The sequence below is a fragment of the Dermochelys coriacea genome, chromosome 25, assembly GCF_009764565.3.
Source record: "Dermochelys coriacea isolate rDerCor1 chromosome 25, rDerCor1.pri.v4, whole genome shotgun sequence".
Classification (NCBI taxonomy): Eukaryota; Metazoa; Chordata; order Testudines; family Dermochelyidae; genus Dermochelys; species Dermochelys coriacea.
In genome coordinates, this window is record NC_050092.1 from 9,017,640 (window position 1) to 9,031,763 (window position 14,124).

Consider the following 14,124-nt stretch of genomic DNA (forward strand, 5'->3'; position numbering starts at 1 on the left):
TGCTGTAACCACTAGAAATAAAACCCAGGAGTCCTAACTTCCAGGTCCTCTGCTCCAGCCACTGGACAGTGCTTCCTCCCCAAATAGCTATTTCTACTTAAGCTGAAGATACATAAGCAGATGACACTAAGCTGGGGGGAGAGGTAGAAACGCTGGAAGGTAGGGATAGGGTCCAGAGTGACCTAGACAAATTGGAGGATTGGGCCAAAAGAAATCTGATGAGGTTCAACAAGGACAAGTGCAGAGTCCTGCACTTAGGACAGAAGAATCCCATGAACTGCTACAGGCTGGGGTCTGACTGGCTAAACGGCAGTTCTGCAGAAAAGGACCTGGGGATGACAGTGGATGAGAAACTGGATACGAGTCAACAGTTTCCAGCAGATTGACAAAAGTGATTATTCCCCTCTATTTGGCACTGGTGAGGCCACATCTGGAGTATTGCGTCCAGGTTTGGGGCCTTCCACTACAGAAAGGATGTGGAAAAATAGGAGAAAGTCCAGCGGAGGGCAATGAAAATGATTAGGGGGTTGGGACACATGACTTATGAGGAGAGGTTAAGGGAACTGTGATTGTGTAGTCTGCAGAAGAGTGGGCGGGGGGGAATTCGATAGCAGCCTTCAACTACCTGAAGGGGGGTTCCAAAGAGGATGGAGGTTCCATGATCAGCTGTTCATAGCGGTGGCAGATGACAGAACAAGGAGCAATGGTCTCAAGTTGGAGGTCTAGGTTGGATATTTCACTAGGAGGGTGGTGAAGCACTGGAATGGGTTCCCTAGGGAGGTGGTGGAATCTCTATCCTTAGAGGTTTTTAAGGCCCGGCTTGACAAAGACCTGGCTGGGATGATTTAGTTGGGGTTGGTCCTGCTTTGAGCAGGGGGTTGGACTAGATACCTCCTGATGTCTTTCCAACCCTGATATTCTATGATTCTATAAAGATGACCAGTAAATAGAAGGTGCTCTGGAGAGCGCCCTGGGCCCAGCGTTATCATTGCGCTGTGAGCCAGCTAACTGTCTCTCCCGACAGAATCCGCCTGCAGCAGCTCAGTCTGTCCATATCTACATGGGCCCAGAACTCACCTCCTTGCTGTGTTTTGACCTGGATGGGGTCAGAGAGGGGCCCATCTCCCACGGAAGTGAAGGCCAGGACCCGGACGGTGTAGGTTTCGTCCTCCAAGAGGCTGCCGACTGTGGTCAGGAGGCTGTCGTCTACATTGTGTTTCTGCCAGTTGCTCACCGGCTGGTCTGGCTCCATGGTGTAATACACCCTGTAGCCGCGGATCTGCCCGTTGGGCTCCACCGGCTCCTCCCATTGGATGATCATGGTGGTGCCACTCAGCATCCGCCCCTGGACGCTGCGAGGAGCGCTAGCTGGCGCCTGCTCCCCGGTGCGGGTCACCACAGACTCGCTGGGAGGACCCTGCCCGATGGTGTTGACGGCAGACACCCAGATCTCGTACTCCGAGTTGGGGCTGAGCCCTCCAATGCTGTAACGCGTGGTAGTGATGTCCTCTTTGATCTGGTAAGGGCCATCCTGACTCTTGGACTTGTACTCGATGACGTAGTAAGACACAGGGTCGGGGTTCCCCGAGTCCCAGGTAATGGTGATGCTGGTTGCTGTGGTTTCTGTTACCACAGGGGTCCCGGGAGCCTTGGGCAGCGCTGAGGATGGGGAAGAATAAACACTTTAGAACCATATGTTAAAACGGTGTCTAATTGGCAAGTTAGGGCTCTGAGAGCTGGCAGCACCGTACAGATCGCAGCGCGGCTGTTCAGTAAAATGCTACTGAAATATTATGAACCTAGTTACGCTCTTTATTACCTTCTTAAACTGCTCCACCAAAAGGAAGCATTCAACAAAACATCTGGAATCATTAACATAGACTTCAACTGAACATCCCAATGTGCTGAGGAAAACTGTTTTCACTCCCAACTCCTTTAGAATATGGAAAAATATCTCCTGAAATATCACTAGCTGTTCCTAGACCTGGGCATTTCTGGCTCTCTCTGTACCTATAGTATGCAGTCATAAGACAGCTTTCTCTAGAACTACGCAGTTCTCGGACTAGAAAGCTACAAAATGAACAAGGTTGCTTTGGATCCCCACCCCCAGACCCCTCCAAATGTGCCCTCTAGACCCACCTTCTCCCCCAAGTCTGCACTCTAGATCTGGGCTCCCCCTAAGCACGTACTCAAGACTTCCCAAGTACATGCTCTGCACCTGGGGCTTCCCAAACGCATGATCTAATTCTAGACCATCCCCTGAAGCACACACTCTAAATCCCTACAAGCACCTGCTGTAGACCCAGGCCTTTCTAGATCTACCTCCCTGTTCAACTTTCTTGCTGGAACATATTGCAGTTACTTTCATAAAGGAACACAAAGATAAAGACAAAAGGCAGAACGTGCCAGCGGGACATAGATTCCGTATCTGGGGAGGTGAAATATTCAGACAATGCATCATAGCCATGAGCTTTTAAGGTTAATATTATGGGACAAGAAAAACAGAAAAGCAAAGGAGTGTTTCAATCCAACCCCGGGCATCCTTTTGCCAGCGTCTCAACCTGCTCCCTGCGCATACAACTCAGGCGGAGTTTTGTGCAATGATTCCAAGGGGTCCCTGTTCCCGACTGTTGCCAGAGCTCCCTTTCCCATATGCTCTGACCAAGTGAGATCTAGTTCCCATTTACTCTCCTCTTTCAGGTCCTTATGAAGGCATCCCTTTTCCCCCCTCTCTTAATTCTTTTATGGACAGGGTCAGTGCACAGAGCAGACATCAACTCTGCACCTCTCCCAGCCAAGGGGATCTGTTGTTCATGCTCCCCAGCTGAGGAGGGAAGTCTTCCAGCCATACATCTATGCTCCTCTTGGGAATAATAAGCTTCAAGCTGGGGTTTCCCATGTGGTGAGGCAACAGAGAAGGCTCCCGAAAGACACCAAGATGAGATAATGTGGTACAAGGAACTGCATGCCGGAGAGGGGCAGGTTCTGACCCCTCCAACACTGGAACAAGAGTGAGATGCAAGCCCCAGTCCCCTGACGGTTCAAGGCTCCCCACACATCAGCCAGCCAGCCTCGCGACCCAGGATGAAAACAAACGTACAAGTTTTGAATCTTAGTTCCCCTGATAAGTAACAGCTGCTAAAGCTGGGAAAGGCCCCAAGCCAGTGATGGAAGCTGGTGGCTTCCAATCGGTTGGGGATTTTTTTGTTCCACGAGCACACTGAGAATCCACTCAGTAGCATGCCATCCTCATGTGCACACTCACACTCATCTGCACATGCATACATGCACAGCAATGCCTCTGCAAGCTCATGCACGCACATGTGTATTTGTCCATACTTGTGTGCACTTACACCTACATGATCGCATATAGTCATGTACCCATATGCTCACACAACCATGCTCATCCCCGATCACAAACACGCACACACACACCACCATGTGCCTACGTGCATGAGCATGACCCCATACTCTCACATGCTCATACAACTACATGCTCGCATGCATCTGTACATTTCCACACACAGCCACATGATCACAAGCATGGTCATGCAACCACACATTCATTCGTGCATGCTCACCCGCATGGTTGCTCGTGCATGCTCATACACATGGCCATGCACCACCTACATGGTTGCTCATGCTTGCACACATGTGCATGCTCATACATATGGCCATGCACCTGCATGGTCGCTCACACTTGCACACATGTGCACGCTCACATGCAGGGTCACGCCCCCACATGCTCATTCTCTTACATTTCACTGTGATCTGAGCCACGGCTTCTATGACCCCCAGGCTAGACATGGCCACGCAGGTGTAGTTGGCAGAGTCTTTGACATCAGTGAGCTCCAGGACGTTGCGGCCCACCGGCATGTCATCCTCGGGTGTCAGGTCTTCTGCCCCCTGCATCCACTTGACATATGGCATGGGCGAACCCACTGCCACGCAGGTGATGTTGATGTTACCCCCGGGCATGATCTCATGGCTGACGGGCAGGATGGAGAAGCGAGGTGCCACCCGGCGAACTGCGGATGAGACGCACAGAGGTGAAACAAAAAAAAAAAAAAAAAAAAAGAAAAGAAAAGAAAAAAGAAAAAGAAAAAAAGGGGAAAAAAAGAAAAAAGAAAGAAAAGGGGAGAAGATAATTTAAATATAAATGGGGCTCATCTTTTTTTCCTTTATTTAAAAAATAATAATAAAAAAATTCAAAAAACCAAAACCAAAAAAATTAAACTTCAAATAAATTTTACTTCACAAACAAGATATAGAATATAGACATAAAGCGATATTTCATAGCAACAGGGTTCCATTGATCAAGATTAGACCCATCACAGCACAGATAAATACACAAAAATTTATTAGCAATTTCTCATCTTTACTTGACAAGTGCCGGCATTGCACGCGTCGAACAATCTCCTCCACAGCTGCTGGGACCCCGGCTCCCCACCCCGTTTCCCCAGAGCCCCTGCCCCTCCCCTTTGTTAGTAGGATCTAATTCTTCCTCCTCCACCTCCTTCTCCCATGGAAATCTGGATCAAGTCCACTGCCATGTTGTGAACTGGTCCTCTCCAGAGTAGCAGATTCATGCCCCATGGAAAGGACCAATCTCACACCAGCGAGCTCTCATTTCTGGCCAGTGTCAAGGGGAACGGAGGAAGACGGGGAGGAGCTGGGGTGGCGAGGGGGTAAGGAAAGCTTCCTCTCAGGGCTCTGTTCTTATTGAAAAGGCCTTCAGCTTGTTGAGACCCTGGGGGGTGGGGGGGGAGAATCCAAGGAGAAATCAAGTAGGAGAAAGAGGTCTCCTGCCCCAAATTCCAGAGAAGCAACCTGAGAGGTAAAAAGACAGGGGGGCGCCCCCAGAGCAGGCTAGAATTTAGGGTGCGTATGTGTGTGTGTGAGAACCATCCAGGAAGAAGGAGCCCCCCCCCCCCCCCACCTGGAATGTGAGAGAGTGGGAAAGATGAGAAACTCTAATGAAATTTTTGTGGTTTTCGGGTATAGAAACCCTAACGAAGCCTCTTTAAGATCTGACACGGTTCCATCGATAGATGCAGCTCTCAGAGTCACAAACATCATGCAAAATAGGTTAAAAAAAAGAGAGAGACAAGAGACAGAGAGAGAAGAAAATGCAGAGGAGTATAACTTATGGGCCACTAGCAAATGCCCACATGGATACTGAAGAGAGAGAGAGAGAGACAGACAGATAGACAGACAGAAAGAGAGAAGGAAGAAGAGGAGAGTGGAGAGAGAGAGAGAGAGACGGGGAAGGGGAGGGGGAAACCGACTTTAATGCTGCATACTTTTTCTAGCTGATGTGACCCAATGTGGTGGCTCACATTGTCACATCTCAGCCCTGGCGGAATAATAAATAGAATAGAATTAATAATAATAAGAAAAACAAGGTAATGAAACTTTAACGTTGAGAAAACAGTGACATGTTCTGTGCATCTCCTTAGCAGAGAAGTGGATGCAGCTTCCAGACCTTACACGGGAAGAACATGGACGCAAAGGAGAGAGCGCAGTTTCCGTGGCTCCATTTTCTGAAGTGACTGGGACGGATGGACAGAGAGACCAGCTGGGTGGTTTCCTCACATGTCAAAGCAGGAGAAGGGAACCAGAGTGAAGTTTAATCATAAAAACCCAACCCAGAGACCAACTTTGCACCTGGCTGCCCAAGGGACACGGAAACCTCCCCACTCCCCTAGGGCCAGCCCTTGGGCAGGGAATCTCCATGAGCCCCCCATCTGTCTCTGGATGACCCCCCTACTATTTATTCCATTGAGTCTGTGTATGATGGGGGGGATAACATCCCAAAGAGTCCAAGAGGGATCATGGGAACACAACAGGTGATCTAGAGAGATGTAGTTCGGAGTGAGGGCAAAGGGACAAAGGTTGGGGAGGCTGCAGATATAATTGTAGCAACAGGGGAAAGAGCCGTGTGAGGATGAGTCCCTGCAGGCTTCAGAGATACCTGTATAATTCCTGCATTTACTCAGCGAGTAAGGACACCAGTGGTTGTGATGAGTACCGCAGGCTAGAGCCCTGATTCTCCTCACTCCTACACCACGGTAAATCCAGAGCAACTCCACTAAAGTCATTGGGAGCTGAACCCATATAAAACTGGTGCCAAAGAGAATCAGGCCCAGAAGCTCTTCCCACTGGGTCATGGTGGCTTCAGATCTCCTTAGACCTGGTGGCCTGGATCAGCCTCTAGCGAACAGCACCAACCCAGCTTCAGGTTGCTCCTTAACAATGGTTCTCAAATGGTGGCCTGCAGAATGAAGTATTCTGGAAATGAAGATGGGGGAAGGAGGGCAGGGCGTTGTACTGCTGGGAGAGGAGATGGCCCATGAGAGGGGGTTCTTTCCCACAGAGTGGAGCAGTTGGAGAAACAAGGCCTGAAGCTGCTGTGGGGGAAGGATGGAGTTTTCATTAGCAGCGGGTGAAATTTTACAGCTGAAACTCCCCTCCCCCTGCAAAAAAATAAATCCCTATATAAGTTCAGATGCTTAAAATTTTGGGTTCAAAATGCCTTTTGGTTCTGACATTTCCTTCCATTCTATTTTTTAAAAATAAAAAAATTAAAAATGCTCATCACTGACCCAAAACATCCAATTACAGATCCTACAAAATGTTTTGTTCGATTCAAAACAATTCTCCCCTCCCTCCAATCCCCCCACTTTTGGGAGTTGCCAGTGAACCAAAACCTCCATTATTCAAGTTTTAACACCCAGCCTGCGGAGGGGCTGGAAATGCCGCCCCCTCCTGCATGGGGGCTGGGGGCACATGGTCACAGCCCAAGCTAGTTGCAAAGCCTTTGCTCTCCATATTTGCCTTAGCTTCACCCATCCAGCCCAGCTGCCTGCCCATCTAACCCCTGCTCATGATCTTCTTCTCTGTTTGGAGGAAGGAGAAGAATTTGAGCCGCTTGGCAGCTGCATGAGTTGTTCACGAGGTGTCGGAGCCCAGATCATTCAGAGGGGAAGAACCACAGAGCGTTATTAGAATAGCACCAACCAGCTTCTCTGGAAGGGGCACCTCCACTGGAGGCCTATCAGTCGATTAATGATAGTATCCCTCTCCCTGTTACCAACAGGCCAGAAGCTGCTTCCCTGCTTCCCTCGATGGAAAAATTAGCCCCTGCCTCCTTCCTCAGATGTCTCCATCTCAAGGGGAGCTCTCCCCACTTGGCTACCAGACCTGCTTCTGTGCAGTCAGCCAGAGAGGGCAGCAGCACCTGTGGGGCAGGGCTTGGGGGGGAAGACAAGGAGAGTCAAGGATTTCAGGCAATGAAGAGCATGGAGACTCGGCACACCAGAGAGATCCCAAGAGAAAGGGGCATGAATGCATCCCCACCTTGACCTGAGCTGGGGAGAGGCACAGAGTTGGGAGGGTGTATAACCTCACCTAGAGGTTGTCATTGGCTTGGGAAAGGAAGGTGTGGGGGCGGGTGGTAACTTCACTTACATCCTGGCTGGGGAGGGTTTGGCAGGACCTACTGGTTCAGGAGAATGGGGAGGCATCTCCTCCCCTGAAGCCTGGCTGAGGAGCAGTGCCTAGACACCAGCAATGGCTGAGGGACAGGGTTTAAAACACACTTGGCCATTGGCATTGGCTGGGGCAAATGGGCAGGAGGCACCCCACGCAGGGAAGTTCTTAGCCCTAGCAAAAAGGGCTGGAGGTGTCCCAGCTGCTGTTCCCCTCCTTCCTTCCACTGGGATCAAGAATGACTGGGTCGCTCGGCGTTGGCAAGAGCAGAGAGTCCTGGCTACTTCCCTGGAGCTGGTGGCATTTCAGAAAATGGAGCCACGCAAAGACTGCGCCAGTCACATTGGAGACAAGATGGAGACTACTTGAAAAGAAACAAGTGGGGGTCACATGCAGACAGATCGGGGGGTGGGAATGAGTCTTCCAAAGAGGGGCTGATATATCACTTCCTGGGGGAGGTGGGGTGGGGGAGGTTGAGGAGAAATGGGGAGACACACACTGACGGACAAGATCCAGTGAGCAAACAGCACTGACAGCAACAAACAATGGCGGGTGGGATGCAAACACCGAGTTGTCATGGAAACAGAACAAGACAGTTAAATTCAAACTGAGGTTAATTAAAAAAAAAGAAAGAAAAAAAAGAAAGAAGAAATCACAATTTCTTAACTGAAAAGCATCGTTCAATGGGGGCGGAGCGCTGAGAATCGGAGTCTGAAGGGAACAAACCAGTGTTGCCTGACCATGTCTGGCGGGGGTAGAGGACGGGGTCCACTCACAAAACACAAACTGAGAGCTGCTCAGTGATGTGCCGATTTGCAGCACTCCACACAGACGTGGAGGCGCTCAGGTTTTCAGGACCTCAGTGCAGCATTATAGCTTGGCTGCTTTAATGGCAGTTAGCACATATAGCAAGTGGGAAGCAAATGGCAGGTCCTGATCCCAGACCGAGAACCTGGGAATCCCGTGAAGGGTGAGAATTTGGAATATGATTGGCTACACAGCAATGCAAGCGCAGAAAGCATTGGTAAGGTACAGTATCTCTGTGGGCAGTATCCTGGTTTAAAGAAGCTTCACTCTCTTTCACACACACACACACACACACACACACACACACACACACACACACACACACACACACATATACACACACACATATACACACACACACACACACACACAGGAAATGACAGCAACTCCTGCATTAGCGCAGGAGACATGCAGAGAGCACATGAATGCAGGCAAGGCAGGGCTCAGGGCCGTGACAACAGCACTCACTGTAACAGGAAACACCCAGAGGGCGCCTCGCTGGAGGTCCGGTACGGTCTGGGTAGCAAGTGAGACAGACTAGAAGCCATCACTGCTGATATTTATTTTAATAGTTGTACCACTCCTATTTGACGGTTGACATGAGATTTCACAAGCTGAGATGCTCTGGGTCAGTGTCTAGGTCAGAGCCTTGGGGCGAGGAGGTTTGAGCAGCAGTTAGAGACTGAGCAGAGAGCTCTGGCTGCTCACACCCAGGCTGGGTTTCATAAGCAGCAGCCGGATGAGCAAAATCAAATGCAAAATGCAACCAGAGGAGCCCCTGATGCTGGACAACTGGAACGACTGGGAGGAAACCCCAAGAAGAGCGGAGGGGTAGTGGGGGTTCTGCTTCTAGATATAATTCATTTTGGGTTGCAATAGCTGTCTTGTAACCCCTACCTCCCTTCTTTCCCAGAGCTGAGCCACCTCTGGGATTCTCATTCTGGGACAGGTAATTGCCAGCACCAAAATACAACAACAGCCTTGCCCTGCTATATTATTTTTCATCCCAGGATCTCACTGAGCTTTTCAGATGTTCGTATTATTTATTATCCCCCTTGTACGGATGGGGAAACTAAAGCACAGGGAAGTGATGTGCCCAAGGTCAACGAGTCGTCATCGGCAGGGCCCACAACAGAACCCAGGAGTCCTGACTCCCTGCCCTTGTTTTCACCATTAGATGGCACTGAATGTCCTCTACAGATGCTCAGTGCTTTCTGCCACAGGAATGGTCTGTGCTGGTGGCAGTGGAAGGAATGAGGGTGTCAGTCACTTTGCAAGTGATCTCCCAGTGGGCAGAGGGAGAGGACAAAATCTCACTCCATGCAGCCCAGACACCCTGTGGAATCCCACTGATAACACAAGTCACCACGCAGTTCAGGTGTCATTTCCAATACCGCTAAATTGCAGCTATGGCAAAAGAACCATCACCCCCTGGGGCTTAGTCCTGTTCGAAACCTAGAGCTAGACAGACCAATTTTAAAACGGGCTCGGTTGGAGAGGGCGGCGTTAAAGGCATACAGCTGCCATCCCTTACTTCGCCAGACTGAAACTCACCAGAAAGGAGAGGAGCCAGGGTTCTGGACCTCAGTCACCAGGGGCTGAGATCCATCGCGGAGGACCCTGACACCAAAAGTGCAGCTAAAGGGCCAGATTGCCACCCTTTCCAGTGGTTTTTGAGGGCTAGATTTCTGGTGACTCTGCAGCACCATCTAGCTACCCCACAGTCCCAGGCGTTGGGAGGGGCTGTGTGGGGGATGACGCATGCCATCTCTCCTCCTCCCACAACCACGCTGGTAGGTGATCCAGACAGAAAACGAATACAGCCTCATCCTAGGCACTTCCCACAGCCACCTTGCTGACTACAACCCTCCACCTTAAAACCGTGCCAGCTGTGAACGACAACAGAGAAGGAACTATCTGCTATAGCTATTGGATTCTGACTTCATTTCCCTTTAACTGCTGCGAAGCAGGACCCTAATCATGACATTTCTGGGTGGCTCTCCAGCTCTCTTTGACAGCCTCTCCCCATGTGCAGCATCAGGATAAAAAGCAGAATTTGGAGGTTGGGGAGATGTGAAAAATGGAAACAGCTAGGTTGGGATTTGTATCTGCTGTCCTTCGATTATAAGTTCTTCAGGGCAGGGGAGATCTCTTTGTCCATGGTTTGCATGCACCTAATACAACGGGATCCTGACCCATAACTGGAACTCCTTGATGCTACATAATACAAAAGCAAACAACCACCACCCCATGCCTCTCATTTTCCCCTTCCACCTTCACACCGGAACCTCAAACTTTTACCAGTTTATGTGGAAATGGGCCCGATCCGAGATTCAGGATCCAGCCCTCCCTGTGCTCTGAAGACATCTGGATTGGATGTCTTCTCCCCAATTTTCTAGAAGCCCAGATCTGCTGTACACAGTCAGTCACTCATTCTCACACACACACTTTTTCAGTGGCCACCAGACTCTTGGAAGCACTTTTTAAATAGGGATACTGCTCGTCATCAACAGACATGGTTTTAAGAAGTAAATGCTACAGGCTTGTGGTTCTAGTAAATTACTTCAACCCACATTCTGAAGAGAGGCTCACTATACACGTGATGCATAGTAAGACCCATGATATTAGGTTGATTGGAAGCGGCCAAGTGTCTTGTCGACACAAGCAAATATCTGTGCCCTGAGTTAAACTATATTTAACATCCAATTCATTAGCAACTGAACAGATTAAAGAAGGGCTGTGGTTTTTATCTTCCAACAGACCAGGTAAAGCCCATTGGTTTTACTGCCGCTTCCTCCTAATGCAGGGAAGTTAACACAGGTTGTGTTCTGTGAGTGGCATTTTTAATTAGTCATGACCAACAAGACGATACTCATTAACATTGCCAAGGTTTTTTTTTTCTCCCCAGATAAAAAGGTAGCCAGAAGATCCACGTGACGAGAGATACCAATGTTCTAAGGGGCAGATTTACAGACCTGATTGGAAGAGACACTGGAAGATCCAGGTTTGGGTTTTGCAAAACCAGAATCCGTCCTTAAATCGTGTTCCCAGGACGCAGCTGGTGAGAGAAATCTGAGGACTGATCAATCAGTTTGTGCTGACAAAACCCACTGACTCCACATTCTAACCCCCTTTTGGATTAGCTCAGGAAAAAGAGATATTGGGATGGGGGAAAGGGAGGGGATGCCTGACAAGAACCCGTCACTTCAAACCCCGATTCACATTAAACCAACTCAAAAAAGAAGGAAAATAAATAAATAAAAGAAAGAGAAAATTAAGACTGAAGGAATAAAAGTGAAGTGACTGGTTGAAAGCACCAAACAAAACCAAATGGTGTTAACGTTTTGACATTCAGCAAGCTGCTGCTCCGAATGAGGTGAGAAGGCGGACATTATCGGCCATTTTGGCGAGACAGGAGTCATTCCGTCTTACTCCAAAATGAGGACGGGGGGTAGGGGAAAGGGTGCCAAAATAATGTGCAGCCTCTATATTATTAGTGAAGTTTAGATTACACCTGTCCTCCCCTCCCAAAAGGTAGCCTTCTCTCTGCCCCCTCCGTTCTCCAGACAGCCGCCTCTCCCTCTTCTGCCCTGCTCCCTCGTCTCCCATTCAAATTGCAGTTCGCTCCACTGGGGCAAGATGCTGTTCAGATTTCCCACTTCCATCCCACCAGAGGACAAGAAGTTTTTCCTCCTCCTGCCCAACTCTTTCTTAATTTCATTAATCCTACAAAGATAAAAATCAGACCAAGATCTGGATTTGGCCCGGAGGAAATTTTGCTGTCAGTACCTTCCCAAATATGGTTATTATTTTGCCATTTAAACACATCAGTTGAGCGACAGGCTGGCTGAACATCTCTGGTCTTTAAAAAAAATTTTTTTTCTTGCTTTTGCATGAGTGAATACAAAATAATCTAAGCCCAATTGATTTCCAAGCAGCTCCATTGTAGCTGCTGTAATATTAGACACAGGATTTTTTTTTTTAAATTTGACAAGGTGTAATCTAATTTTTTTCCCCTAAAACAAAGAGAACAGCGATGCAAAAGGTGTAAGAGACACAGTCAGGCAGAGATTTCAAGATCAGTACAGCACAGTGTTCCTGCAAAGTGCCCTTTATAGATACACATATATATTTTAGTTTCCAGTTGCTTTTCCTGGTGAGAAATCCTTCTGCAGAAACACAGCAAAGTTGTTTGTTTGCTTTGTGTATACATATATTTAAACTCGAATTTCAGAGCTAAGGACACCCCAAACTTGTACAGGGCGTCCCCCCTTGCTTGGAGTGACTTTCTTTAAAGGTGCTATGACAATACTTTCGGGCAGGGGTGGTGCTCTGAAATGTATTACAGTCACTCCCCCTCCCTGAATTCCAGAACATGTTAACAGTATGCTAGAAAATGGACTTACAGGGGATCTAGAATGAGGTGGTAGGGATCAAGAGTGGCATTACATCCCCCAACCTTTGCTGCATTCTAAAATATATGAACACTATTATGGATTAGTATTAAAACTCCCTCGCAAAAATCCCATCCCAGGGTTTTAGAACCTGTGAGCATCCTGCAGCAGAATGATACTCCCCTGCTATTCTCTGCGTTCTAGAATGGTCCTGCAATTCCATCTCTCTAGCCTCTACCAGGCATTGGAAGTGCACGGATTTAGCAACAAGACACTACTCCACATGCCTCTTAAGGGGCATTTGGAGCAACAGACTGCTCTGGATTAACAGTCCTGAGTGACCCAAACTTGCCCAGCTCTCTAGGATAGGGGGCTGGGACTCAGGTCTTCAAAAGTATTTAGGTGCTTAACTCCCATTGATTTCAATCAGAGTCAGGTGCCTAAATGAGATTATTTTTGAAATGATCCATATTTTTAATGGATTTGTTAAGTTATACTTGCTGAGTTCACTGTAACGCTAGATGACCCAACTCAGCTCCAAAACCACGTCTCCAACCCCCACTGAGATATATTTTAATTGATTTTAATGTATTCTTCTATTAGCTATTTACCCCCACCTGATTTCACCTGTGAAACCATATCAAGTTGCATTTTTCCTAGAACCCTGAAGAATATTTGGAACATTCTCAGCAAGAACTGGACTGCAAAGGCTAGACTATAATGGAAAAGGCACAGATGCAGTACAGGTAAGAATGATCTGCTATACGTATGCCTGATACAGAGACGGTGCAGCTATTTAAACACATACTGGATTATCTTAACCCTCCTGGGCTGGCAAAGAGAGAGGGATGGGGTCACACCTACAGCAACACAACTGTTGCGTTTCTGAAATACTTGATAAAGCACCAGATGCCACATTCCATGCATGTTTTGGGAGATGCTTAAACCCAACCAATTTACTTCTCCTAAGGTAAGGAAGTCCAGCAGCAGCAACCCTGCATGCTTCGAGGTTGCTAAAGCATAGCCCACAGAGTTTTGAGGTACACTGTGCAGGTTCCCTCATCATTAACATGGGAGAGGACCTAGAGAGACTTCAAGTCCTGGTGTGTTATGCTCCTTCCTGAGCCAAGCAGTAGGCAGCTCAAATTGAGATGGCTGACTACATTCTGGGGCCTGTAGCCTCCCTCTTCAAGAAGAGGATGGCTGCATTGTAAGAATTATTTAGGCTCCTGGTAAACTGCCAAAGTTGCACCTCTGCTGGGCAACATTTGGGCCTCTTTGGTTCAGCTCAGTGACATTACGTGACGGTCAGACACGCAGAGATTTGATCCCGCCATTGGCCCCCAAAGTGGAGTGAGCACCTCAGCCCACATGGGCAAGAGTCAAAAAATCATCAAGGAGGCTCTGACAAGCTGCTGCTTTCCTGCCTTGC

At 48.5% G+C, this 14,124-nt stretch overlaps 1 protein-coding gene across 32 annotated transcripts in view; it reads right to left on the minus strand.

Annotated features, from left to right (window-relative positions):
- The window catches only part of PTPRS (protein tyrosine phosphatase receptor type S), a 251,694-nt gene that overhangs the window by 57,487 nt on the left and 180,083 nt on the right, over nt 1-14,124 (minus strand). For all 32 annotated transcript variants that reach the window (XM_043502577.1, XM_038383799.2, XM_043502564.1 and 29 more), the window contains 2 exons: nt 3,759-4,028; nt 1,078-1,659 (listed from right to left, as the gene is read on the minus strand). In XM_043502577.1, coding sequence (XP_043358512.1) covers nt 1,078-1,659; nt 3,759-4,028 — 852 coding nt within the window. The remainder of the gene's footprint in view (nt 1-1,077; nt 1,660-3,758; nt 4,029-14,124) is intronic.